The following is a 26,394-nucleotide window of genomic DNA, read 5'->3' as shown; positions in this document are numbered from 1 at the left end:
CTTCTCCAGTTCTTTCCACAACGCCTGCCACATCCCAAAGAAGAGTGGCACAGATGTCCCATTGCGTGCCCAGTGCCAGATCATCACTTCCTGTAGCTCTTGGGCCACTGCCATGCAGGGACTGCAGCTGCTGGAGCTCTCCAGAGGGCTTCCGGGAGCACCTGGCCGCCGGCGAGGGGTGGCCCGAGGCCTGGAGAACCTGGGAGCCTCAGGGGCTGCTCGGTTCCTCCATGGGCCTCTGGGCCTAACCCTGGGGCGCTTCCTCGTCTGCCGCCTCCATGGTTGCCAGTGGCCACCGGCCCAGCAGACAGCCACAGCGGCCAGCAGCAGGACAAGGGCAGGCATCAGGACGCCACCGTCACCCATGGCTACGGCACGTCCCATGGCGACTGCACTGGCAGCTGCGGGGGCTGGCCTGGTTTATATAGGGCTGGCGCGGTGATGTCACAGTGCTGTGGCCAGCACAGCTGTGTGACATCACGGCCCTGCATCACACCAGAGCTCAACCCCTTTGTGACATCACGGCCCCACCCAATTCAGGGATCACAGCCCTGGCTCATCCCTGAAGATGAACATGGCCTGGAAAAGCCTGGAAATCAGAACCGGAGCTCAGCCCCTTGCAATGAATCCTCCCCTGGAGCAAGTGGCAGCACATCAGGAAGAGTGCTGCTGCCACCTGTGTCAAGCCCCGGCTCCCAGGACACTGCAGCGGCACCAACTTCAAACAACCACTACCCTGTGCCAGAGAAGATCCCCCAGAGACAAAGGGAGGAGAAGTTCCTCTGTCTCTGGGGAGCTCTCCTGAAATGGCTGGCGAGGACCGCAAGAGTTTTCTCATAGCAGCTCACCAACTTCTGCAGAGCCTCTGCTCTAAATAAATCAGGATTTTCCAAAGAGCGCTCATGCTTGTCCCACTGCTCTGGTTTTGACTGCCATGGGGTTCCTCTCTTCCCAAGAGCTGGCACGTGCTGGGTTTGGATTCAAGATGGGAATGCTGTGATTCAGTCTGGGGTGGTTTGGTTTCTGCTGAGCAGGGCTTGCCCTCTTCAAGGACTTTGCAGTGTCCCTTGGTACAATGCATGTTTTCCTCTGGGAAGGGAGGGGTGAGTGTTGAAGACAGAGGCAATAAATGCATTAGAAAACCTGCACTGTGTCTGTGTCCATGTTTGTCAGGTGACCATCCACATCCTGGAAGGGGATGATGTAATTTCTATTTTTTAATTTTTTTTTATTAATGGATTTAACAAGTCAATTTTTATTGTGCCTCACATTTTTGGCCACCTTCATCTCCAGCTGAGCTTTCAGTGCACCAAATTTCTTGCTGCAGTGGCAAGAAGCATCTCTGTACTCTTCTCCTGACCTTCATTCCTTGTCCTCTACCCATCCCATCCCGCCCCAGGGAGCAGGGACCTTCCTGGGGCAGATCCAGGAGGATATCCAGGACCATCCCTGCCTGGGACGGGTGCCAAGGAGATCCAGGAGGGTTCAGTGTCCAGCTCTAAGTCCTGGGACACCCTGTGCCCTGCTCCCAACAGCCCAGATTTTCAGGAAGGAGCCACAGCAGCCTCCCTGCCATCGATGGATTTTTCTTCCAGGAATTCGCTGTGGAGCTTGTTTCTGTTTTCCTGCTCTTCCTGAGCTCCTGTCAACATGGCATGGAGCTGGAAGAGGTGGAGAGGAGAAACGTCAGGAAGGAGAAGACAGAAGGAAATTGCTGGGGAAAAGGGAGACACACACCCCTAACAGTGGCTGCAGAAAGCTCCACACACTCCAGCCTGCCCCAAAACCAGGGACAGCCCTGGCTAAAATCCAGGAAAAACAGTGCTGAGGATCCAAGGAATCCGAGCCATGATCTGTGTGGAGAGTGTCCCTGACAGGAGGAATGTGAATGGAACCGAGCGAGGCTGGGGCAGGAGGGTCAGAGCGAGCAGAGAAGGGGGGCCCATCAACATCCTAATTTACTGCTCCAGAGAAAGAAAAATTCCCAGCTTTAATTCCAAGGAGGATAATTTAATATCTCCTTGGCATCTGCAGATCTATGACCTGAATCCAGTCATGAGTTTCCTTCAGGTCTCCACCCTCGGGACCAGTTAAACAGATAGTGGGGTTAAACTCTTTCCCACTTCTTAAATCTGGATCCTCCCATTCCATGAGAGACTTTTAATTGTGTCCCTCAGAGAATCCTTCTGGAGCAGAAATCCCAGTGTGAAATGAACTGGGACAGGGAGTGTTGGGTGAAGAACAGACTAATGTGATATGGGAATGGGTCTCACTGGGGATCCAAGCCAGCCGAATTTCACCCAGAAAAAAAAGAGGGATTAAGTTCAAGCCTTGGGAAGCATTTGATTAAGATGTGGCAAAGAGAAAGGGCTTATGGCAGTTAATATGTTAATGGACTCACCCCTTATAAGGTTATGTTTCTAGAATGTTCCTGGTTCTCTCCCCTGATTGGTTGTTATTTGTTGCAGTATTTTGCATATTTCTAACCCCAGTTTGTGGTTGGACCCATGCCCTCAGACTCTGCCCTCAGACCTACCCTGTATATTTAGTAGTATATTTAGTAGTCCTGGTCTTTGCAGTTTGTCCCTATACTGCGCACAGTTTATGGGCGTTGTCCTTATTTTATTTCTCATTAAAGTGTTAATTTTAGGTGGACACAAACTCTATCATACTATTTCATTTTATTTGCACCTCAATTCCCTGAAGTCAGAGAAACCTAAAGTTTTAAAGGTACTGGTTTTCAATAGGATAACATCCATTTAAATCCCAGTAAGAGGCACAGAGCTGGATTTGAATCCAAGTTCGGATTCAGCATGGGAATGTAGTGGACAGCACACCGATGGTTTCCATGTTGCTGAGCAGGGCTTGTCCTGTCCATGGAGTTTGCAATCCCCAACTGGACAATCCATGTCACATGCTCTGCCAGCAAGGAGGTGACACCATCACCATTCCCCTCCTCATCCCCGTGTCCTATTTAGACAAGAATCTTCTTTCTCCTCTGCTCCAGAGGGTGCTCGAGTGCCCACAGGGAGCCCCTTCCTGGCTCCCGTGGAACTGGTGAGGGCTGGGGTGACGCAGGGCCGTGATGTCACAAAGGGGTTAAGCTCTGGTGTGATGCAGGGTCTACGTTTTCATTCCAGGGGAAGCCCCTGCCCTCCCTAGCAGACACCTGTCTTCCAAAACAAAGACAGATGGGGAGTTTCTCCATCCTCCTTACCCTTGTGGGGCCAGCAGTGCTCTTGGTTCCTCATGCTCTTTTTGTGGGGCCTTTTGTGTCTGTGCCCCTCCGACTTAGGGGGACAGGGGATATTTGCTGCCCCCTTTCTGCTTCTGGGAAGCCTGTATGGGCTCTTTGTCCCACTCTGATTTGGGGGGTGCCAGTGTTGTCACCATCCCGGCAGCCCCCGGCCGCTCTTTGCCCTTTGCCAGGCCAGGGGTGTTCTCTGTCCCCTTGCAATTTGTGGGGCTGGCACAGGCACAATTCCCCTCCTCTTTGGGGGGGCTGGCAGTCTCCCCTTCCCCCTCTGACTTGGGGGATGCTCTGGGCTACATCCATCTCTTATTTTGGGTTGCCAGGTATTTATCTCCCTTCAGTTTGGGGGGCCCGGGAATAGTCTCCATCCTCCTCCAGTTTTGAGGGGCCTGGGAGAAGTCTCTGTCTCCCACCGATTTGGGGGGACAGGTGCAGGGTCCACCCCCCTCTGATTTTGAGGGACAACCTGGAGGAAAGGCACCAAAATCTTGACAAAGGCTGAAGAGAACGCTCTGATTACCCCTTTTGCCAAGAGGTTCCCTTAGCTGAAGTTGCTAACAAGGACCAGACTCGCCAACCCGCAGTGGGTTTTGGGTTGTTTTATTTCCTGGGCCCTCAGTCCTGCGTGGGACACGGGAACTGGGTGCTGCAGAGGCTGCACCAAGGCATCAGAAATGCCCGCCCAACACCCAAGGGTGGTAGAAGATCTGCTCCAGCACTGGCCGGTCCATGGGGTGCTTGGACAAACAGCAGCGGATCAGATGTTGGCACTCTGGGGAGAGAAGGCAGAAAGCGGCGCTCACTTGCAGAAGGCTCCTGCCCAGCTGCTCCCGGCGCCTGCAGAAGCCGGGCCACGCTGCGTGTGCTGGGAGCTGCCCTTGGCGGGAGAGCGGCACGGCAGGACAAGCGTCCCCTCCTTCAGCCAAGCGTGCCACACCCAGCCTGCCACGGGCCACCTGCTGCAGCCGGCCCTTGAGGGCACATGGACGTTCCGTGGAGCTGCAGGAGGGCCGGGCTGGGCTGCGCAGTGCCACCTGCCAAAGCCTGCCTTCTTCAGGCCACGTACCAACCTGGAGAGACCTCCTGCGGGAAGAAGAGCTGCCCCAACACAATGTCATGCTCGTTCTCGAAGGGCAGGAACCTGCACACCATCTCCAACAGCAGCATGCCCAGGGACCAGATGGTCGCTCCATCGCCGTGGTAGCAGCGCAGGCCGATCCACTCGGGCGGGCAGTACGTGCGTGTTCCTAGGGGAGACGGGCGGCGCTGCTCAGGCGCAGGCTGCTGCCTTCCAGAGCCTGGTGCCAGCCTCCTGCCAGAGGCAGGGACTGCAGCCATGGCCACAACTTCCCCCCAAGGCCTGCCTGCCTCCCCCTGACAATGGGCCAAAGCCAAGAAACCATTCTGCAAGGCTGACAACGCCAGCGGAGCAGCCCAAGGCCTTGTGGGCCTGCCAAGCTGAGGACCCGGGGCTCGGCTTTTGCAGCCCCTTTCTGTCGGCAGGGCTGGCAGCCGGCTCCTGGGGCACAGCACCTGCCCCGTGCCCCAGGGCAGCCGGCAGCCGGCTGAATGCTGCACCCCGCGGCCCAGGAGGGAATGGGGCTGTGCAGTGCCTGGCACTGGGAGCAGGGCCCGCGCTCTGGGCTCACCGGCAAACTGTGCAAAGGCCCACTCCTGGAGGAAGGTGCCGCAACCGAAGCCGATCAGCTTCAGGTCGCCAGTCTCTGGGTTGACGAGGAGGTTCTCTGGCTTGATGTCCCGGTGCAGGACACTGCAGGCGATGCAGTGCCACACGGCCTCCAGCACCTGCCAGAAAAGCCAGCGTGCCTCCTCCTCGCTCAGGAACTCTTGCTCCAGCAGGATGTGCAAGAGATCCCGAGATTGCTCTGGACGCTCCATCACCAGAACTAAGCTGTCAGGCAGCTCGAACCAGTCGAGGAGCTGGATAATTCTGCGGCAGCCAAAGCCTACCTTTTCCATTAGCACGATCTCCAGTGGAACACAGGTGCCGTCGGGCTGTGAGGAGAAGACAATGCCTCCATCACAGGGCCTGATGCTGCCAGGAACCCCCCAAGTGCCCGCCAGTGCAGTGGCCACAGCCAGCACCGGCCACCTTGCTCTGACCTGCTTCTAGGCTGCTCTCAGAAGACCTGGCCTGGCCTACGAATGCCCCTCCAGAGCCCCATGGGAGCCTCAGACAGCTCCTCAGGTCTCACCTGCCGGTACAGAAGCCTTGTTGGTATTTGGTGGCTGTATGGGAGCAGCTTCCTGGAGATGGAGGAAACTCCCTGTTCCCTCGAGAATTGTCTCCTCCACCAGGCACGGGCTGTTGCCAGCTGGCACATCCAGCACCGTCACCTGGGAGCTGTGGTCCGGCAGCTGCTGGTTCCAGGACACTTGCTGCTCCTCCACCTGCTCCTGAGACGGCTCCCCTGGATCGGGCTGGGCTCCCACTTGGACCTGTGGGCTTTCCCTGGCCATGTCAGTGCTCAGGGTCACGCCCATGTTGTTGAAGTCCAAGGGTCCAAGGAAGCTGGGAGACCTGTCCCTGGGCTCTGCACCTTCTGCAGGCTGACAGGTCTGGCTGAGCCTCTCCGAGGGATGGAGGCTGTCAGAGATAGCGGAGGCTCCTGGCACCATGGACGTTCTCTGACCGCCTGAGCTTCTTGCACGGATGGCGGGTCTTCTCTGCTGTGCCATCCTTGCAAGGCTTGAGGCTCTCCCAAGGATGGCCAGTCTTGCTGGGAGCAGCCTCCTGAAGGGATGGCGGCTTCTGGAGAAGCTGGGAGAGCCACAGCAGGGCAGGTGGCCTCACCTCATCAGCTTCTCCAGTTCTTTCCACAACGCCAGCCACATCCCAAAGAAGAGTGGCACAGATGTCCCATTGTGTGCCCAGTGCCGGATCATCACTTCCTGCAGCTCTTGGGCCACTGCCATGCAGGGACCGCAGCTGCAGGAGCTCTCCAGAGGGCTTCCGGGAGCACCTGGCCGCCGGCGAGGGGTGGCCCGAGGCCTGGAGAACCTGGGAGCCTCAGGGGCTGCTCGGTTCCTCCATGGGCCTCTGGGCCTAACCCTGGGGCGCTTCCTCGTCTGCCGCCTCCGTGGTTGCCGGTGGCCACCGGCCCAGCAGACAGCCACAGCGGCCAGCAGCAGGACAAGGGCAGCCATCAGGACGCCACCGTCACCCATGGCTACGGCACGTCCCATGGCGACTGCACTGGCAGCTGCGGGGGCTGGCCCCGTTTATATAGGGCTGGCGCGGTGATGTCACAGTGCTGTGGCCAGGACAGCTGTGTGACATCACGGCCCTGCATCACCCCAGCGCTCAGCCCCTTTGTGACATCACGGCCCCACCCAATTCAGGGATCACAGCCCTGGCTCATCCCTGAAGATGAACATGGCCTGGAAAAGCCTGGAAATCAGAACCGGACCTCAGCCCCTTGCAATGAATCCTCCCCAGGAGCAAGTGGCAGCACATCAGGAAGAGTGCTGCTGTGTCAAGCCCTGGCTCCCAGGACGCTGCAGCGGCACCAACTTCAAACAATCACTACCCTGTGCCAGAGAAGATCCCCAAGAGGCAAAGGGAGGAGAAGTTCCTCTGTCTCTGGGGAGCTCTCCTGAAATGGCTGGCGAGGACTGCAAGAGTTTTCTCATAGCAGCTCACCAACTTCTGCAGAGCCTCTGCTCTAAATAAATCAGGATTTTCCAAAGAGCGCTCATGCTTGTCCCACTGCTCTGGTTTTGACTGCCATGGGGTTCCTCTCTTCCCAAGAGCTGGCACATGCTGGGTTTGGATTCAAGATGGGAATGCTGTGGTTCAGTCAGGAGTGGTTTGGTTTCTGCTGAGCAGGGCTTGCCCTCTTCAAGGACTTTGCAGTGTGCCTTGGTACAATGCGTGTTTTCCTCTGGGAAGGGAGGGGTGAGTGTTGAAGACAGAGGCAATAAATGCATTAGAAAACCTGCAATGTGTCTGTGTCCATGTTTGTCAGGGGACCATACACATCCTGGAAGGGGACGATGTAATTTCTATAATTTCTTTTTTTAATGTATTAACAAGTCAGTTTTTATTGTGCCTCACATTTTTGGCCACGTTCGTCTCCAGCTGAGCTTTCAGTGCACCAAATTTCTTGCTGAAGTGGCAAGAAGCATCTCTGTATTCTTCTCCTGATCTTCATTCCTTGTCCTCTACCCATCCCATCCCGCCCCAGGGAGCAGGGACCTTCCTGGGGCAGATCCAGGAGGATATCCAGGACCATCCCTGCCTGGGACGGGTGCCAATGAGATCCAGGAGGGTTCAGTGTCCAGCTCTAAGTCCTGGGACACCCTGTGCCGTGCTCCCAACAGCCCCGATTTTCAGGAAGGAGCCTCAGCAGTCACCTGACCATCCATGGATTTTTCTTCCAGGAATTCACTGTGGAGCTTGTTTCTGTTTTCCTGCTCTTTCTGAGCTCCTGTCAACATGGCATGGAGCTGGAAGAGGTGGAGAGGAGAAACGTCAGGAAGGAGAAGACAGAGGGAAATTGCTGGGAAAAGGAAGACACACACCCATAATGGTGGCTGCAGAAAGCTCCATACGCTCCAGCCTGCCCCAAAACCAGGGACAGCCCTGGCTAAAATCCAGGAAAACACTGCTGAGGATCCAAGGAATCCGAGCCATGATCTGTGTGGAGAGTGTCCCTGACAGGAGGAACGTGAATGGAACCGAGCGAGGCTGGGGCAGGAGGGTCAGAGCGAGCAGAGAAGGGGGGCCCATCAACATCCTAATTTACTGCTCCAGAGAAAGAAAAATTCCCAGCTTTAATTCCAAGGAGGATAATTTAATATCTCCTTGGCATCTGCAGATCTATGACCTGAATCCAGTCATGAGTTTCCTTCAGGTCTCCACCCTCGGGACCAGTTAAACAGATAGTGGGGTTAAACTCTTTCCCACTTCTTAAATCTGGATCCTCCTGTTCCATGAGAGACTTTTAATTGTGTCCCTCACAGAATCCTTCTGGAGCAGAATTCCCAGTGTGAAATGAACGGGGACAGGGAGTGTTGGGTGAAGAACTGACTAATGTGATATGGGAATGTGCCTCGCTGGGGATCCAAGCCAGCCGAATTTCACCCAGGGAAAAAAAGAGGGATTAAGTTCAAGCCTTGGGAAGCATTTGTTTAAGTTATGGCAAAGAGAAAGGGCTTATGGCAGTTAATATGTTAATGGACTCACCCCTTATAAGGTTATGTTTCTAGAATGTTCCTGGTTCTCTCCCCTGATTGGTTGTTATTTGTTGCAGTATTTTGCATATTTCTAACCCCAGTTTGTGGTTGGACCCATGCCCTCAGGCTCTGCCCTCAGACCTACCCTGTATATTTCTGTGTCTGCCCATAGTCCTGGTCTTTGGAGTTTGTCCCTATACTGCGCACGGTTTATGGGAGTTGTGCTTATTTTATTTCTCATAAAAAGTGTTAATTTTAGGTGGACACAAACTCCATCATACCCTTTCATTTTATTTGCACCTCAATTCCCTGAAGTCAGAGATCCCTAAAGTATTAAAGGTACTGGTTTTCAATAGGATAACATCCATTTAATTCCCAGAAAGAGGCACAGAATTAGATTTGAATCCAAGTTAGGATTCAGCATGGGAATGTAGTGGACAGCACACCGATGGTTTCCATGTTGCTGAGCAGGGCTTGTCCTGTCCATGGACTTTGCAATCCCCGACTGGACAATCCATGTCCCATGCTCTGCCAGCAAGGAGGTGACATCATCACCGTTCCCCTCCTCATCCCCGTGTCCTATTTAGACAAGAATCTTCCTTCTCCTCTGCTCCAGAGGGTGCTCGAGTGCCCACAGGGAGCCCCTTCCTCGCTCCCGTGGAACTGGTGAGGGCTGGGGTGATGCAGGGCCGTGATGTCACAAAGGGGTTAAGCTCTGGTGTGATGCAGGGACATGATGTCACACAGCTGTCCTGGCCACAGCACTGTGACATCACCACGCCAGCCCTATATAAACCGGGCCAGCCCCCGCAGCTGCCAGTGCAGTCGCCATGGGACGTGCCGTAGCCATGGGTGACGGTGGCGTCCTGATGGCTGCCCTTGTCCTGCTGCTGGCCGCTGTGGCTGGCTGCTGGGCCGGTGGCCACTGGCAACCACGGAGGCGGCAGACGAGGAAGCGCCCCAGGGTTAGGCCCAGAGGCCCATGGAGGAACCGAGCAGCCCCTGCAGCTCCCAGGTTCTCCAGGCCTCGGGCCACCCCTCGCCGGCGGCCAGGTGCTCCCGCAAGCCCTCTGGAGAGCTCCAGCAGCTGCGGTCCCTGCATGGCAGTGGCCCAAGAGCTGCAGGAAGTGATGATCCGGCACTGGGCACGCAATGGGACATCTGTGCCGCTCTACTTTGGGATGTGGCTGGCGTTGTGGAAAGAACTGGAGAAGCTGATGAGGTGAGGCCACCTGCCCTGCTGTGGCTTGCCCAGCTTCTCCAGAAGCCGCCATCCCTTCAGGAGGATGCTCCCAGCAAGATTGGCCATCCTTGGGAGAGCCTCAAGCCTTGCAAGGATGGCACAGCAGAGAAGACCCGCCATCCGTGCAAGAAGCTCAGGCGGTCAGAGAACGTCCATGGTGCCAGGAGCCTCCGCTATCTCTGACAGCCTCCATCCATAAGAGAGGCCGTATGGCACTGCACGGCTTGTGGCGTCCTGCACCGGGACATCAAGCCAGAGAAACTCCTCGTCAACCCAGACACTGGGGACCTGAAGCTGATCAACTTCGGTTGCGGCACCTTCCTCCAGGAGTGGGCATTTGCACAGTTTGCCGGTGAGCCCAGAGCGCGGGCCCTGCTCCCAGTGCCAGGCACTGCACAGCCCCATTCCCTCCTGGGCCGTGGGGTGCGGCATTCAGCCGGCTGCCGGCTGCCCTGTGGCACGGGGCAGGTGCTGTGCCCCAGGAGCCGGCTGCCGGCCCTGCCAACAGCAAGGGGCTGCAAAAGCCGGGCCCTGGGTCCTCGGCTTGGCAGGCCCGCACGGCCTTGGGCTGCTCCGCTGGCGTTCTCAGCCTTGCAGAATGGATTCTTGGCTTTGGCCCATTGTCAGAGGGAGGCGGGCAGGCCTTGGGGGGAAGTTGTGGCCATGGCTGCAGCCCCTGCCTCTGGCAGGAGGCTGGCGCCAGGTTCTGGAAGCCAGCAGCCTGCGCCTGAGCAGCGCCGCCCGTCTCCCCTAGGAACACGCACGTACTGCCCGCCCGAGTGGATCGGCCTGCGCTGGTACCACGGCGATGGGGCGACCATCTGGTCCCTGGGCGTGCTGCTGTTGGAGATGGTGTGCGGGTTCCTGCCCTTCGAGAACGAGCGTGACACCGTGTTGGGGCAGCTCTTCTTCCCGCAGGAGGTCTCTCCAGGTTGGTACGCGGCCTGAAGCAGGCAGGCTTTGGCAGGTGGCACCGCGCAGCCCAGCCCGGCCCTCCCGCAGCTGCGCGGGACGTCCATGTGCCCTCAAGGGCCAGCTGCAGCAGGTGGCCCGTGGCAGGCTGGGTGTGGCACGCTTGGCTGAAGGAGGGGACGCTTGTCCTGCCGTGCCGCTCTCCCGCCAAGGGCAGCTCCCAGCACACGCAGCGTGGCCCGGCTTCTGCAGGCGCCGGGAGCAGCTGGGCAGGAGCCTTCTGCAAGTGAGCGCCGCTTTCTGCCTTCTCTCCCCAGAGTGCCAACATCTGATCCGCTGCTGTTTGTCCAAGCACCCCATGGACCGGCCGGTGCTGGAGCAGATCTTCTACCACCCTTGGCTGTTGGGCGGGCATTTCTGATGCCTTGGTGCAGCCTCTGCAGCACCCAGTTCCCGTGTCCCACGCAGGACTGAGGGCCCAGGAAATAAAACAACCCAAAACCCACTGCGGGCCTGGAACTCTTGTCCTGGTTAGCAACTTCAGCTAAGGGAACCTCTTGGCAAAAGGGGTAATCAGAGTGTTCTCTTCAGCCTTTGTCAAGATTTTGGTGCCTTTCCTCCAGGTTGTCCCTCAAAATCAGAGGGGGGTGGAGCCTGCACCAGTCCCCCCAAATCGGTGGGAGACAGAGACTTCTCCCAGGCCCCTCAAAACTGGAGGAGGATGGAGGCGATCCCCGGGCCTCCCAAACTGAAGGGAGATAAATACCTGCCCCCCCCAAACTAAGAGAAGGATGTAGCCCAGAGCATCCCCCAAGTCAGACGGGGAAGGGGAGACTGCCAGCCCCCCCAAAGAGGAGGGGAATTGTGCCTGTGCCAGCCCCACAAATTGCAAGGGGACAGAGAACACCCCTGGCCTGGCAAAGGACAAAGAGCGGCCGGGGGCTGCCAGGATGGTGACAACACTGGCACCCCCCAAATCAGAGAGGGACAAAGAGCCCACACAGGCTTCCCAGAAGGAGAAAGGGGGCAGCAAATATCCCCTGTCCCCCTAAGTCGGAGGGGCACAGACACAAAAGGCCCCACAAAAAGAGCATGAGGAACCAAGAGCACTGCTGGCCCCACAAGGGTAAGGAGGATGGAGAAACTCCCCATCTGTCATTGTTTTGGAAGACAGGTGTCTGCTAGGGAGGGCAGGGGCCTCCCCTGGAATGAAAATGTAGACCACCTCCCTCTGAATTATTATAATTCTGAAATCAATTTTCAGGGGTTTTCAGGCAGAGATCTGGGGATGGGAATAACAGTTCTTTACTAGTATAAGCCGGCAAACAAACAACAATAACTACAGCATTAGCAAGAAAACAGAACCAGGGGGCCCATGACAGCTTTCTTGGCTGAGATGGGATGGAGGAGAGGCTTTGTTTCACAAACCCCCTCGGGCGGGCAGTCCCGGTGCTCCTGCAGGGCTCTGAGGAACACTCAGCTGGAACAGCAGGGATGAGCTGAGATCCTGGGCCGGTGGCTGAGGTGGATCAGCAGCTCCGCGGCGGTGCCTGGCACTGCCACACATCCCGGCAGGACAGGGGGTGCGAGGCCACCAACAAAGAGGGGAGAAGGAGAAAAAGCAGCAGCTCTTTGTGGGTGATGGTGAAATTCTCTTGTGCCCACTGCAGCATCTCTGCACCCAAAGTGTCCTTCTCCGAAGCTGAAGAAAGCCCCCCAAACTGTCCCCGCTCTTCTCTTTTCCTGCCCCCCTTCCCTCCCTGGGCCCGGCCAAACTCTTTGTCTTTTGTCAAGCACCCACCAAGTACCCACAGTTAGGCTGTCCCCACAACTAATGGGTAAAAATTCCACGGGCAATCCAGAATTAAAAAAAAAAAGACACCTAACCCCCAACACCTGCCCCTGGCAATGACCTGAGATGGGATTGAATATAACAAAAGGGCCATGGCCAGACCCTCACGTTCTTTGATCCCACATCATGTCATTGCCATAGGCAGGAAAAGGTACAGGTGTCTCCCCAGCATGGATCAAAGGGACATGGATCACCAGGTCTCTGCCAACCTTGAATTTTCCAAGGGGGGATGAAGCTGGAGCAGTGCACAAAGCTCTTCCTGTACTTTGGGGCATTTGCAGAGCTTCCCTTACTGGTGCTGCCATTGGTGTTGGGTCAAGCTAGATCTCCAGGTAAAGCTCTTCCCACACAGGGGACACTCGTAGGGTGTCTCCCCAGTGTGGAGGCGTTTGTGGGTGTTGAGGCTGGAGCTGTGGCTGAAGCTCTTCCCACATTCCCCACACTCGTAGGGCCTCTCCCCAGTGTGGATGCGCCGGTGGGTGATGAGGTGGGAGTTGTGCTTGAAGCCCTTCCTGCAGTCGGGGCAGCGGAAGGGCCTCTCATCCGTGTGAATCCGCTGGTGCTCGAGGAGATGGGAGCTGGTCTGAAACCTCTTCCCACACTCGGGACACTCGTAGGGCCTCTCCCCAGTGTGGATCATCTGGTGGATGGTCAGATGGGACCTCCGGCTGAAGGTCATCCCACATTTCTCACACTCATAGGGCTGTTCCCCGGTGTGGATCCTCTGGTGGCAGATCAGGCTGGAGTTCCGGCTGAAGCTCTTCCCACATTCCCCACACTCATAGGGCCTCTCCCCAGTGTGGATGCGCCGGTGGGTGATGAGGGTGTAGTTCTGCTTGAAGCCCTCCCCACAGTCAGGGCAGCAGAAGGGCCTCTCATCCGTGTGAATACGCTGGTGCCTGAGGAGAGTGGAGCTCCTCTGAAACCTCTTCCCACACTGGGGACACTCGTAGGGCCTCTCCCCAGTGTGGATGCGCTGGTGGATGATGAGTTGGGAGCTCCAGCTGAAGCCCTTCCCACATTCCTCACACTCATAGGCCCATTCCCCAGTGTGGATCATCTGGTGACAGATCAGGCTGTTGCTCTGGCTGAAGCTCTTCCCACACTCCAAGCACTTGTAGGGCTTCTCCCCATCCTGAAGCTGCTCATGGACCACCAGCTCAGAGCCCCGGCTGGATCTCCGGCCGCCTTCCCGGCACAGGGTGGGTCTTCCCTCCTCAGAGCACCCTGGGATGGCTTTGGAGCCCCTCCTCCTGTGGGATCTCTGGGGATTTTCCTCCCCATTGGATTCCTGCACTGTGGAGCTGCTCAAAACGGCCTCTTCCACGAGTTTCTGCCGTGGGGATTTGTCCTCCCTGGTCTCCATCCTCAGCTCCTTGTCTGGGGGAGGAAGGACAAGGAGAGGATGGGATTTGCCTCCGTGCCAGAGGGAAGGGGAAGGAGATCCCCCCAGTGCGTCCCCGGCAGGACGGCGTTGGCAGCGGGGTTGTCCTGCAGCCGGGGGCCAGGCTGGGCTGGGAGATGGAGCAGGAGAGAGGGGGAAAGGGGCACTGACTTCCTCCTCACCTGCCTCGGTGTCCTGGGACATCTTCCTCTTCCTCACAGCCTCCTTCTCCATCCAGCCAAGGTTTGGGAATGGGAAATCCTGGTTTGGGGAAATACAAGGGATGAGGACATTGAGTTTGCAGGTCCCTCTGTCCAAGCTCATCTCTAGAAGTCACCAGACATCTGGGGTCCATAAAACCTCCAAAAAACACCAATATTCAGCTCTGAAAATGCCTCCCAGGAGTTCCCCATCTCTAGTCTCCCCTGTCTTCAAGAAGAGAAGGTTCAAGGGTTCCCGCCTGTCCCAGCTGCTGGGAGTCACGCTTGTACTAGGGACAACCTGTCTGCTCGGTCCCTACCATCCCCAGGCTGCTGGGAGTGCCAGGAATCCAAAAAGTTCCCCCTGTTTCCATTTCCCCACTTAGAGATGGTGAGACCCCCCAATGTCCCCCCAAGTAGGATCTTCCACTCAGCTTTGGAGTTCCACATTCTCCAAACATTCCCCGCCCGCAAAATAAACCCAACCCAGGGACCCCCCCAGGATATCCGGGCAAAGCTCCCACTCCCCCATCACCTGTGGGATGGTGGGTGATGATCCCACAGGAGGGGGCTATGAATTCAAGGAGTGCTCAACCTTGTGGTTCCTTCTCCTTTCCGTGATCCTCCTTTGTCCCTCCTCTTCCTCCCTCTCCTCCCCTTCCATCCTTCCTCCTCCTCTTCCTCCCTAACCCCACCTCCTTCTCCTACTTCCATCTCGTCACTCTCCCCTTCTTCATCCCTGCTCTTCCATCCCTCCTCCTCCTCCCCCAGGAGCAGCGACACCCTCGGTGCCCCGTTCCCAAACCCCTCACAGCCCACGGCAGGAGCGGGGATGGAGCCGGGACAGGTCGGGATGGGCAGCGCGGGGCTCTCCGCTGCTCCCACCCGCTGGGGACGGGGGGAACCCGGCCCGGGGAAAAGGAGAGGGAAACTGGGAAAATTGGGGGCTGCAGATCCAACCTGGGGCTGGCTGGGGACCCTGGCTGGGGACTGCCAGCCCTTGGGGCTCCTCTGGGGAGATGTGGGACCGGGGAACACAGAGAGGGCTGGGGGATCCCAGGAGTGGCAGCACTGGCAGAGACTGGTTTATACTGGGATCATCCTGGCAGTGGCTGAGATTGCACTGGCTGTGTACTGACATCATACTGGGATCATACTGGGATCAGACTGGGATCATACTGGGACCAGACTGGCAGTCAGTAGGAGCCTCCAGGGGGCAATTGAGACCAGGCTGTGAGGAACTGGGAATATGCCCTGCGCTCCCCAGAACCCCGGGATCGCCCCCCATAGATCCCATGTGTCCCCCAGACCCTTCAGGATCCCCGAGTGCCCCCTCAGCACCCGTTCGAGGTCCCCCAAAGCGTCCCTGGATCCCTGAATGCTCCCGACCCCACAGATTCCCCTTCCAGCCACTGCTGGGAATTCATCTCCCATCATCCCACAACACAGTTCCGCGCCCAAACCTCCTGCCGTGCCCCGCGACCTAAAGAGCCCGGTCACAGCTCCCCAGGTTCCCTCCAAGTGCTCCCGAGCCGTGTACATTCGCCCCGAGCACCTGCAGCTCGGACGCAGAAGTCTTCTCCAAGCGCTTCCCCACACCGCCGAACGCGCCTTCCGACCCACTTCCGGGACTACAGCTCCCATCATGCTCCGCGGCGCCCATAGAGCGCTATTCCGGGCGGGACTTCATCTCCCGTCATACCCCGCGCCTTACCGGAACCTATTGGAGCTGCGCCTATAACTCCCGTGATGCTCCGCGGCCCATGAAGCCTCATTATACCGGCGCCTACAACTCCCATCATTCCCCGCGACCCAGAGATTCCCTGTTACAGCCCCCCAAGTGCCCGCCCGGACCCCGAAGGGCCCCCAGATTCCCCTCCCTGACCTCCAAGTGAACCCCTGGACCTCCAAGTGCTCCCCCGAACGCCGAATTGTCTCACAGAATCCCTAAATGCCGCTCCAAGTGCCCACCCGGCTCCCCCAAGTGTCCTCCAGACCCCCAAGTTCTCTCTAAGTTCCGTCCCCAGACCCAAAACTGCCCCAAATGTTCCTCAGAAAAGTCCCCATGGACCCCAAAGTGGCCCCTTTTACCTTGTCTGAGAAAATGATAAAAATGATGATCAAAGGACTAAAAATATGTGTAATTAGCATAAAGAGGGAGAAATAGTGACAAATTAATTAATGAAGGGAATTGTGGAACTTGGAACCAAGGACCGATAATATTTTTAGTTGCGCAAAATGTATAAATTCTTTTATATAAATATAAAAATTAGGTTATAAAAATTCAGAATAATAGTATTATAAACTTAAAAATTTATTTTTATTAATTAATTAGTTTTTAATTATAAAGAAAAATTATAAAGAGAAATGTTTTCAATGTTTTGGGATGTCAGTCCCAGCTGGGTGATGTCAGACATGCTGAGGCTCGGTGTGAGGAGCAGGTTGTCCAAACAGGGGCAGCTCACAAGGGGCTCATTCTTCTCTGTGACCAGACCTCCTCAGGAGACATTCAGCATCAGGATTGTAAAGAGTAAATCGTTACCCCCTGATCAGTACACAAAGATGTTTTACAGTTTGAGCAGTAGAATGTTGTCACCGTAAGGTGCCTTCTTTGTTAATATAGCTCATGTTGTGTCATGTTTGGTAAATACCAATGTTGTTGTAACAGCCTTCTTTTTAAAATACTGTTATAAATTAAATTAGAATTTTGACAACTAGGTCCCTTGGGTTAATGGCAGTTTAATTAAAAATGAATACAATTTACTAAATTGAATAGTAATGTGGTATAAAAGAATACAGTTTAGTAAAATACTACAGTCTAATAAAAATTAAAATGTATATATATAATCTGCTAGTAATTAAGTATGATTAAAACATAAGCAAAACTGACCAGGGTACAGAGGCTTCCCACCCTGCCTCAAGTTCAAAACAAAGCACTTCAAGCTAAACTTATATACTGTATCCTTATACATATTCCTTAATGTTTCCTCTAAGTTCCCTCCTATTTCAAGTTTTTCTGACTTTACCTCACTTTTCTTCACGGCACATGCCTCACTTGTTGTTAGGGGGTCTTCAGTCTTCTTTTGGTGGTCTTTTGGTGAAGGCTTCTCTTCTTCCTTGTTGTCCTTTGGATAACCTTACAGGTTTGTGCATACATAGTGAGCATTGTGTTATGTAAGTCTATTAATTAGCCTTATGTTTACTAATCTTTAGGCCCAATGCCTAAATTTGTTCTAATTTTGGTCCATCTCAAGGCAATTTTGGTCTTGAGACACCATTTATCTTCTAAACTACATCCTGTACCTTAATTTTGACATGTAACATCTGCAAAGGGGTACATCTGCTTTGTAACACTGATTCTTGATTGTTTCTAATAAGAACTTTAATAACAGTTACAATTTAGTTAGCACGAACCAATTCCATTTATTACAACTGCAAATACCCCTTATATCCCTTTTTATTAGTTTCCATGCTAACTGCCTTGCTTTCTTCCTTGCTATGGATAAACTTGTATTTTCTCAATTTCTTCTTTTGCTAACTCAATTGTTTGGCCTGCAGATCAGCTGCTAAGCCCATTCACATTCAGCTCTTAGTCTTCAGAGGGAAACTTTGAGCACAGTGAGAATCTCACAGTGTGCAGGAGGGTCCCTGTGTGCCAGCTGCAGCTGGGGCCTCAGCCATCTCCTCTCTCAACAGGTTCCCCTCTGCAGCTTCACAGGAAAGGCCAAACACCTCCCTCAGAGACACCTGCACCACACATTTCACATCTCCATGCCCATACGTGATGTCCCTGTCACAGCTGCATTACCAGCTTGCTGCTGTGCAGATGCTGCCAGCACCCAAAGCAAGGCCCTGTGTCCCTGAAGGGACCCGCCCTGCTCTGTGGCCTGGACTGAAGGTGGGTCCCTCCTGCCAGGGCAGGGCCCAGCACAGCTCTTCTGTTCCAATAAAGAGATGGAGCTCTCACCCCAGTGTCTGGCTGGTACCACCAGCAAAGCCCACACAGCACCAGCCCTGGCTGAGCTCCATGTCCAGGAGCAGGCAGGGCTGACCACAGTGTGGGCAGGCAGGAGCCAGGCAGGAGCTGCTGTGACCAGAGGCAGGGCCCCAAGGGGCTCGGGGAGTCTGTGTTGAGCATCCCTGGGCTGAGGGCACATTTCCTTCAGTGGCATCACCTGGGCCTGGACCTCCTCCAGTGCCATGCCCAGGAAAAGAGGCAACCATCAAGAGCATCTCCTGGGACACCGCCTGTCCAGCAATGTCAGCAGGCAAAACCAAGGTTTTGTTTAGCAATGACCCTTTGATGAAGTCAAAGATTCACAGTCAGAGCAGTCCTCTAGTACAGATGGGAGTACACTTGGGGCAGACATCTAAGGCCATGAGGTCACAGAAGGCTCTGGGGTGACAGCAGGCTGAGGTGACAGCAGGCTCTGAGGTCACAGAGGTCCCAGAGCCCCGTGGTTGCCCAGCACCACAAGGACCGAGCAGTCAGTCCTTGACCACGACTGTTGTGGCAGCAGCGGCGGCGGCAGCAGCGGTGCTGACATTGGGACAGCGGTGTCAGGACAGTGGTGTCAGCAAGAGCTGCAGGACTGGCAGTGGGCAAGGCACCATGGCCTTTGCTCTGCGCCTCCTCCTCCTGCTCCTCCTGGCAGTGGCCCTGCCTGACAGGGCTGCCCAGGCTGCTCCATGGCGAGCAGGGCGAGCAGGTGAGCCGGCAGCCTCGGTCCCCTTTCCCAGGACAGTGCTCCCTTCTCCCTGGGAAGTGTTGGGGATGGTTTTCCCCAGGGCTTAAGGGAGGGTTTTCTCTATGGGAGGGACAGAGGCCTCAGGGGCCCTGGGCTGGTCCCACTGCCCTTCCAGGGATGTTGCACAGGGCCTGCAAAGAGGGTGGAGAGTGACCAGAGCCAGCCCAGAGCTCCCCAGGCCCCTCTGCAGCTTTGGCCATGTCCATTGACATCTGACACCCACAGCCTTACCTGACCCCCTTGCAGTGCCCAGTTCTCTAAGGCAGAAGGGGGTCCCAGCACACCATAGAATGGGTCTGATCTGTGCTTCCTTCCAGATGAGGGTGGTAGGAAGGCTTCTCAGGCAGCTTGGCTTCATGAAGATTTTCTCCCTCTGGAGCCCCATGCAGGTATGTTCTCACTGTCCCAACAAGGAATAAACACTGACAACCTGTCACGAACCAGGTGACAGAAGATTCTGTGGCTGTTGAGTTACAGGTGTGTCTGCAGCGAGGACATTTCAAGCTCCTTTTCTGGTTGCTGCACGCAAGCCCAGCTCCCATCACAGGGGTGAGTGGTGTGTCCCTGCTGATCCCACAGGCTGAGCCCTGGTTCTGTGGGATCCATTCATCTGAAATGGAAATACTTTCTGTTAAGATCCTCCTAGAGGGAGGAACAAACCTACAGGAGACAAGAGGCTGAGTGATCTGGAGAGACGCCGTGGTGGGTCCATGTCCCTCAGCCTTCTCCTGACACTCAGCAGCCGGGGGCTTTCTCTGCACATCTGGACACGCCGTGCCCGGCACAGCAGGAAGGGATCCATGGCAGCCTCACTGCCCCTCTGCTGCCTTCCCAGCCTGCAGGGCTGTTTCTCAGCCTGGCCTGGCTGCAGCTTCTCCCCAGCCTCTGCAGGAAGGCATTTGGCATCAGCTGTCAGGGAGCCCAAACTGCAGCACGGGCCATGCACACCCTGAAATCCCCTGCAATTTCCCAGTCTTGTGGTAGATGTGGCTGGCCTGGCTCCAAAGTTTGGATGCCTTCCTGAAACTTACCCATATCTTTGACAACTATTGCCTCCTGAAGATGCCACCTTCATGTTGGGGAACAAACAGCCCCACCTGATGCATGTATCCCTCTTCCTTTCTCCAGAGACGGAAGGAGAGGCTGTGCTGAAGGCAGCGTTTCCCGGAGGAAGCAGTGGCCCATGGGCAGCCTCTGCTGCAGGAAGGGAGGCCATGCCAGGCACAGTCCCAGGAGGTAATTGCTGTGCCCCTGGGCCTGAGCCCTGCTGAGGCCTGAGCTGCCATCTCTGCTGCTTGGCAGTGCAGGCACAGCCCGGACAAGACCAGCACAGCCCAGTGGAATTATCCCCAGCAGGCTCAGGGCACTTGGCTACTGAGCAGTCCTGCTGGGGTCCCTCCATGGGAGACAGGTCCCAAATCCTGGCAGCAGCTGCAAAGGGGTGCCCATGGTGGGGAATAGGCAGAGGGGGAGGGCAAGGCTCCACTGTATCCTGAAAGAGCCTGGCCCAGTCCCTATGGGATGGGAGAGCTGTCCCAGCAGAACGTGGGCAGGAGGGAGGGAGGGCCTGAGGGACAGTTGTGGCACTGCCTGCTGTAGTTCTTCCCCATTGCTTTTACAATTCTTTCAGCTGTGGCAGAGAGAGGGCCCCAGTGGGGCCTGGGCTGCTCCAGCCACCTCTCCCAGGGATGCTGCACAGGGCCTGCAAAGAGGGTGGAGAGTGACCAGGAGCCAGCCCAGAGCCCCCAGGCCCCTCTGCAGCTGTGGCCATGTCCACTGACATCTGGCACCCACAGCCTTAGCACAGCTCCTTTGCACTGCCCCGTTCCCTAAGGTAGAAGGGGATCTCAGCACACCATGGAAACTGTTCTGATCTGTGCTCCCTTCTAGATTTGGAACTCAACCTCATTTATTTGGAAGTGCTACTGAATGATACTTTGAATATCTTGGAGAATGCTGGAGGCAAGTTCTTCTATTCCCTTTACTGACAGAACACAAAATGACAAGGTGGCAAGAGCATTTGCCATATCTCTTAACATAATCTCAGGCTTGATGGGTTCTGGAAACCTCACCCTGCTCCCTTCTAGAGCCCTGAGGGATCCCACAGGTCACTGCCAGTGGGAAGAAGGAGCATTTAGCTGTCAATCTTCTTCCCGTGTGTAATATCAGTGTCTCCTTCCATGTGCTCTGTGCAGCCACGGAGAAGAGCAGAGAGGGAAGGGGCCGGGCCCAGGGCTGTGTCCCGGGGCTGTGCCTTGCATGGCTCCTTTGCCAGCCCCAGGGAGCCTGAGGGTCTCCTACAGAGCCACGGGAGCTGTTCTGTCCTACCTCTTTTTTCAGCCAAGCCTCTTGCTGAAGGTGATCTGGCTTCCCAACCCACGCCCAGGACTGAGGCTCTGGAAGATGGTGAGGGTAGGTGAAGGCCTTTCCCCCTGGGGGAGCTGCCAGCTCAGAGCCCAAGGCTTGGCCAGGAGAGCATCGCTGCAGGTGCCAGGACAGAGCCGTGCACGTGTGTGCCCTCGCCCTGCGTGGTCCTCTCACCACTCCTGAGGCTCAGTGCTGCCTGTTCAGATCAGAAGAGATGACAGAAGCTTCTGTGGCTGTTGAGTTACAGGTGTGTCTGCAGGGAGGACTCTCCCAGCTCCTGGGTTGGTTGCTGCACACAAGCCTGGCTCCCATCACAGGGGTGAGTGGTGTGTCCCTGCTGACCCCAAAGGCTGAGCATTGGCATTCTGGGATCCATTCCTGGGAAATGGAATTATTTTCCTCTAAGGTCCTCCAAGAGGCAATACCAAAGCTACAGGAGTTATGAAACCCCATGAGCCATCCAAACCCATGAGGCAAATGCTGAAGAAAATTCTGCAGGAAGGACAAGGTGGGTCCATGTCCCTCAGCCTTCTCCTGAGACTCAGCAGCTGGGGGCTTTCTCTGCATATCTGGACACGCAGTGCCCAACACAGCAGGAAGGGATCCATGGCAGCCTCACTGCCCCACTGCTGCTTTCACAGCCTGCAGGGCTGTTTCCCAGCCTGGCCTGGCTGCAGCTTCTCCCCAGCCTCTGCAGGAAGGCATTTGGTATCAGCTGACAGGGTTTCCAAACTGCACCATGGGCCATGCACACCCTGAGATCTTGTAGAATTCTCTGGTCTCCGGGTAGATCAGAAATGGCAGCTGTTTGGAGAAAGGAGGGCCCTGGCCAATCCCAAAAGTTTATATGATTTCCTGGTCCTTAACCAAGTCTTTGGCAAGCATTGCCTCCTGAAGATGCCACCTCCCCAGTGGGGAATGCTGCCATCTGATCCAGCTGTCCCTTTCTGCAGAAGTGGATGGAGAGGCTGTGCTGAAGGCAGCGTTTCCCGGAGGAAGCAGTGGCTCATGGGCAGCCTCTGCTGCAGGAAGGGAGGCCATGCCAGGCACAGTCCCAGGAGGTAATTGCTGTGCCCCTGGGCCTGAGCCCTGCTGAGGCTTGAGCTGCCATCTCTGCTGCTGGGGAGCGCCCACCCTTCAGGGATGTTGCACAGAGCATGGAAAGAGTGTTGAGAGTGACCAGGAGCCAGCCCAGAGCATTTCAGGCCCCTCTACAGCTTTCTCCATGTCCACTTATATCTTGCTCCCATGGTCTTACCCAACCCCCTGGCATTGCCCAGTTCCCTAAGGCAGAAGGGCGATCCCAGCACACCATGGAATGGTTCTGATCTGTTCCCTTCCAGATGAGGTTCCCAGGAAGGATTCTCCATTAGATTGGCTGGATAAAGTTTTGAAGCCCTTGGAGCCTCCTGCAGGTATGTTCTCAGTGTCCCATCGAGGAATAATCATTGACAACCTGGTAGGAACCAGGTGACAGAAGCTTCTGTGGCTGTTGAGTTACAGGTGTGTCTGCAGGGAGGACTTTCCCAGCTCCTTTGCTGATCACTGCCCGCAAGCCCGGCTCCCATCGCAGGGGTGAGTGGTGTGTCCCTGCCGTACCCACAGGCTGAGCATTGCTTTTCTGGGATCCATTCCTGGGAAATGGAACTATTTTTTGTTAAGGTCCTCCAAGAGGGAAGAACAAAGCCACAGGACAGAAAGAATCACTTGAGTCACACCACATCCTGAAAGAAATAGAGAAGGAACTGCTCAAAGGGCGTGGTGGGTGCATTTCCCTCAGCCTTTCCTGAGACTCTGCAGTCAGGGTTTTTTTCTGGACATGCCATGCCCTGCACCATGGGAAGGGATCCATGGCAGCCTTGCTGCCCTGCTGCTGCTTTCAAGCCCTGCGGGGCTGTTTCCCAGCCTGGCCTGGATGCAGTTTCTGCCCAGCCTCTGCAGGAAGGCATTTGGCATCAGCAGACAGGGAACCCAAACTGCACCATGGCCCATGCACACCTTGAGATCCTCTGCAACTTCCTGGTCTCTGAGCAGATCAGGAGAGGTGGTGGTTTGGACAAGAGAGAGCCTGGGCCTTTTCCTGATCCTCTTCCATGTCTTTGACAAGCACTGCCTCCTGAAGAGGCCACTTCCCTGCTATGTAATGGTTCCATCTGATCCAGCTGTGCCTCTTCCTTTCTCAAGGGATGGACAGAGAGGCTCTATGGAAGGCGGCATTTCCTGAAGGAAGGGAGGCAATTGCAGGCACGGGCCCAGGCACAGGAGGTAATTGCTGTGCTGGGCTCAGCCCTCGGTGGGGCTGTGTGCCAGCAGCTCTTCCCACAGGGCCTCTCCTTGCACGGTCCAGCCAAAGCTGGAGGCACCTCGGCTTCCAGGCCTCTGGAGCTCATTCCCAGCCCCTGGGAATCGGGATTCCTGCACCAACATCCATCCCACTGCAGCTGCTCCTGGAGCTGGCCCTAAGCATCCAGAGGCCCAAGGCACAGGAGCAGTCCTGAGTGGGAGCCCTGCTGCGATCCCAGGGCCACAGCCAGCCCTGGTTCCCAACTGGGCAGGGGCTGCACTGGCCCCTGACAGGGCCTGGCTCTGTCCCCTTGGGCTGGGGGAGCTGTCACAGAGCAGGGAGGGTCAGGGGTGGCAGTGGCTGCTCAGGGATGGGTTTGGCCCGTGGCCCTGGAAGGAGTCACTGCCCAAGCAGCTGTGCTGTCCCTAGGTCCCCCTCTCAGCTTTCTGGGTTTTATTGTGTGGCACAGCCTGTGCCAAGGGGTGGCAAGGTGCCTGCAGGCCCCAGCTCTGGGGGAAACAGGGAATATCCTGGACATACCCACCGTGCTGCCAGCTCAGCAGTGGAGCACAGCACAGGCCTCACGCTGCCCATTGCTCCCACAGATGCAGCCAGCACAACACGTGTTCCCAATTCCCAGAAGGGCATCGGAAGAGGTTTCTGTCAGGGAACACGCTGTTGGCTAGAATTAATGGCAGGCCTGCTTTGTTTGGTGCTTGTCTTCATTTTATGCTGTGTTGGAATCTGGTATGTCTGGAAGACAAAACGGTGAGTGTTTCGTTCATCTTTCCCTCAAACAGCTTCTTTTGAAAGTTATTGTAGAAAAGAAACATTCCCAGTGAAGCTGCTGTGGACTTGTGGATAGTCCTTGGTTGCCCAAAACACTCTGCTGAGAGTTCTGCTGCTGCCCAGGGCTTCCATTGGCCTCTTAATTGCTGGGCCTTGTCCTGGGGAGCCCGCTGGGGCTGCAGCCAGTGCTGGCTGCCACTGAGGCTGCCTGGCCAAGAGCAGCCCCAGGAGCAGCGGGCAGAGGCAAAGCAAGGTGGGCAGGAGAAAGAGCGGGGACGAGATTGCCCTTGACAGGCAGAGGTGCTCTGGGGCCCGCTCCTGGCCAGGGACCCTGCCCAGAGCCATCCCCTGCTCTCCAGGGCCTTGAGGGGCAGCTGTCCAGCTGGGCCAAGCTGTGCCAGCAGCTGCAGCCGTGCTGGGGAGCCTTGGCAGCTCTGGGCCCTGCTGTGCAGGAGGGTCCCTGTGTGCCAGCGGCAGCTGGGGGCCTCAGCCACTTTCTTTCTCTACAGGAGCGCCTCTGCACCTTCAGATGTCCGGCCAAACAGCTCAGTGTTGTGAAAAACGAGGTTCACATATTTTTCTTATAGAATTTCAAGGTTTAATGAAAAGATAATTCGGATCTAAAAATAAAGTAAAGTACAGAGATACGGCCAGGTGTCTCTGCATTCAGCCAAGAGAGCACACCTTACTGACAAAAGATTGTCCCTTAAAAACAGAATCCTACTACATATCCATAAATTCTCATGCATATTCATACATTCTTCTTAGGATCTTTGGTGTTCTTCTGTTTAGTTTTCTCTTGCCCCCTTCCCAATAGATCAATCTTCTTGGCGCCAATGAGATTTACATTTCCTGATAACAGAAATGCAATAAATTCCTCCCCCAGAGTTCTGGTCACTGCTGTCTTCATCTGGATAAGATAGTTTCTGAATGTAGGGGGCATCTCCAGCTATCTTTTGCAGTCTTTGGGTTATACAAACTAAAGTAGTTTTTGTTTTAGTACTATGCCAAAGCTTAACATATATGTGTTATACCACTATTTCAAAGTTTCATCAATAACAGAAATAAAGGAAACCATATTAATACAGCTAGATTTTCTAATCTTATACATATAAGATTCCTTTTAATATTTGAGAAAAGCCAATAATATGATATGCATTTATAACAGTGTGAATGTTAATCACTACATTCAGTCAGGGAGAACTGCACCTCTCTTCCTGAGTCTCCAAGCCAGTGTCTGTTTTCCTTGCCAAAGCTGCGTTATCAGCTTATTGCTGTGCGGCCACCACCCAGAACAGGACCCTCTGTCCCTGAAAGTGCTGGCCCTGGTGTCTGGACAGGACTGAAGGCAGGACCCTCCTGCCAAGGCAGAGCTTGAGCAACACCTTTGGGCTTCTGCTCTGGGGTCTGGCTGGTACCAGCAGCACTGGCACAGCTGCTTGGCTGGCCACAGCCTTGGCTGGGCAGGCAGCAGCCGGGCTTGGGGAACCCACCTTGTTATCTTTGTTTTTATTTTTAAAAATTAGATTTTTTTTGAAATATTTAGAATTATTTTTAGTAGGAAGTAATCCCCAAATGTTTCTTCCTTTTTCTATATTAATAACATATTTTTCAAAGTAGCTTTAGAATTCTGGAACATTTTTTCCACTTCTGCAATTAAACATGAAGTTGCATTTAATTGGTAATGTTTACTCTAAGAGGGATTAAGACACCCTGTTGAGGGTTAGGTGTCCCTTTTCTTTTTAGTTCTGGATTGCCTGTGGAATTTTTACCCATTAGTTGGGGAGACAACCTACCTGTGGGTACTTGGTGGGTGCTTGACAAAAGACAAAGAGTTTGGCTGGGCCCAGGCGGGGAAGGGGGCAGGAAAAGGGGAGGGTGGGGACAGTTTGGGGGGCTTTCTTCAGCTTCAGAGGACACTGGGCGCAGAGCTGTTACGGTGGGGAGAAGGGAATTTCACCATCATCCAGACGGAGCTGCTGCTGCTTCTCCTTCTCCCCTCTTTGTTGGTGGCCTCGCACCCCCTGTCCTGCCGGGACGTGTGGCAGTGCCAGGCACTGCCGCGGAGCTGCTGATCCACCTCAGCCACCGGCCCAGGATCTCAGCTCATCCCTGCTGTTCCAGCTGAGTGTTCCTCAGAGCCCTGCAGGAGCACCGGGACTG

The 26,394-nt window shown here is 55.4% G+C and overlaps 2 protein-coding genes and 1 long non-coding RNA gene across 3 annotated transcripts in view; 2 read left to right on the top strand and 1 right to left on the bottom strand.

Moving 5' to 3' along the window:
• Positions 1-9,270: 9,270 nt before the first annotated feature.
• LOC147646347 (uncharacterized) overlaps positions 9,271-26,394 on the top strand; it is a 63,998-nt gene continuing 46,874 nt past the window's right edge. The window contains exon 1 of the long non-coding RNA XR_015281896.1: positions 9,271-11,781. This is a non-coding gene — a long non-coding RNA (uncharacterized LOC147646347). The remainder of the gene's footprint in view (positions 11,782-26,394) is intronic.
• On the bottom strand, positions 11,897-15,679 carry LOC147646353 (uncharacterized). Its single transcript, XM_086873542.1, has 3 exons — positions 15,599-15,679; positions 14,026-14,104; positions 11,897-13,839 (listed from the first exon to the last, which is right to left on the bottom strand). The coding sequence occupies exons 2-3, from the start codon at positions 14,075-14,077 to the stop codon at positions 12,749-12,751; spliced, it is 1,143 nt and encodes a 380-aa protein (XP_086729668.1). The 5' UTR covers positions 14,078-14,104; positions 15,599-15,679; the 3' UTR covers positions 11,897-12,748.
• On the top strand, positions 18,529-25,118 carry LOC147646352 (uncharacterized). The gene is made up of 10 exons (XM_086873569.1): positions 18,529-18,752; positions 19,109-20,027; positions 20,682-20,753; positions 21,132-21,666; positions 22,112-22,219; positions 22,502-22,573; positions 22,662-22,733; positions 22,821-22,919; positions 23,343-23,423; positions 24,048-25,118. Exons 4-10 carry the CDS (start codon positions 21,600-21,602, stop codon positions 24,212-24,214), a joined length of 666 nt encoding a protein of 221 aa, XP_086729695.1. The 5' UTR covers positions 18,529-18,752; positions 19,109-20,027; positions 20,682-20,753; positions 21,132-21,599; the 3' UTR covers positions 24,215-25,118.

This window comes from Cyanistes caeruleus, unplaced genomic scaffold, assembly GCF_971803275.1.
Source record: "Cyanistes caeruleus unplaced genomic scaffold, bCyaCae1.hap1.1 HAP1_SCAFFOLD_100, whole genome shotgun sequence".
In the NCBI taxonomy this organism is placed as follows: domain Eukaryota; kingdom Metazoa; phylum Chordata; class Aves; order Passeriformes; family Paridae; genus Cyanistes; species Cyanistes caeruleus.
This window is presented reverse-complemented; position numbering and strand designations above follow the sequence as displayed.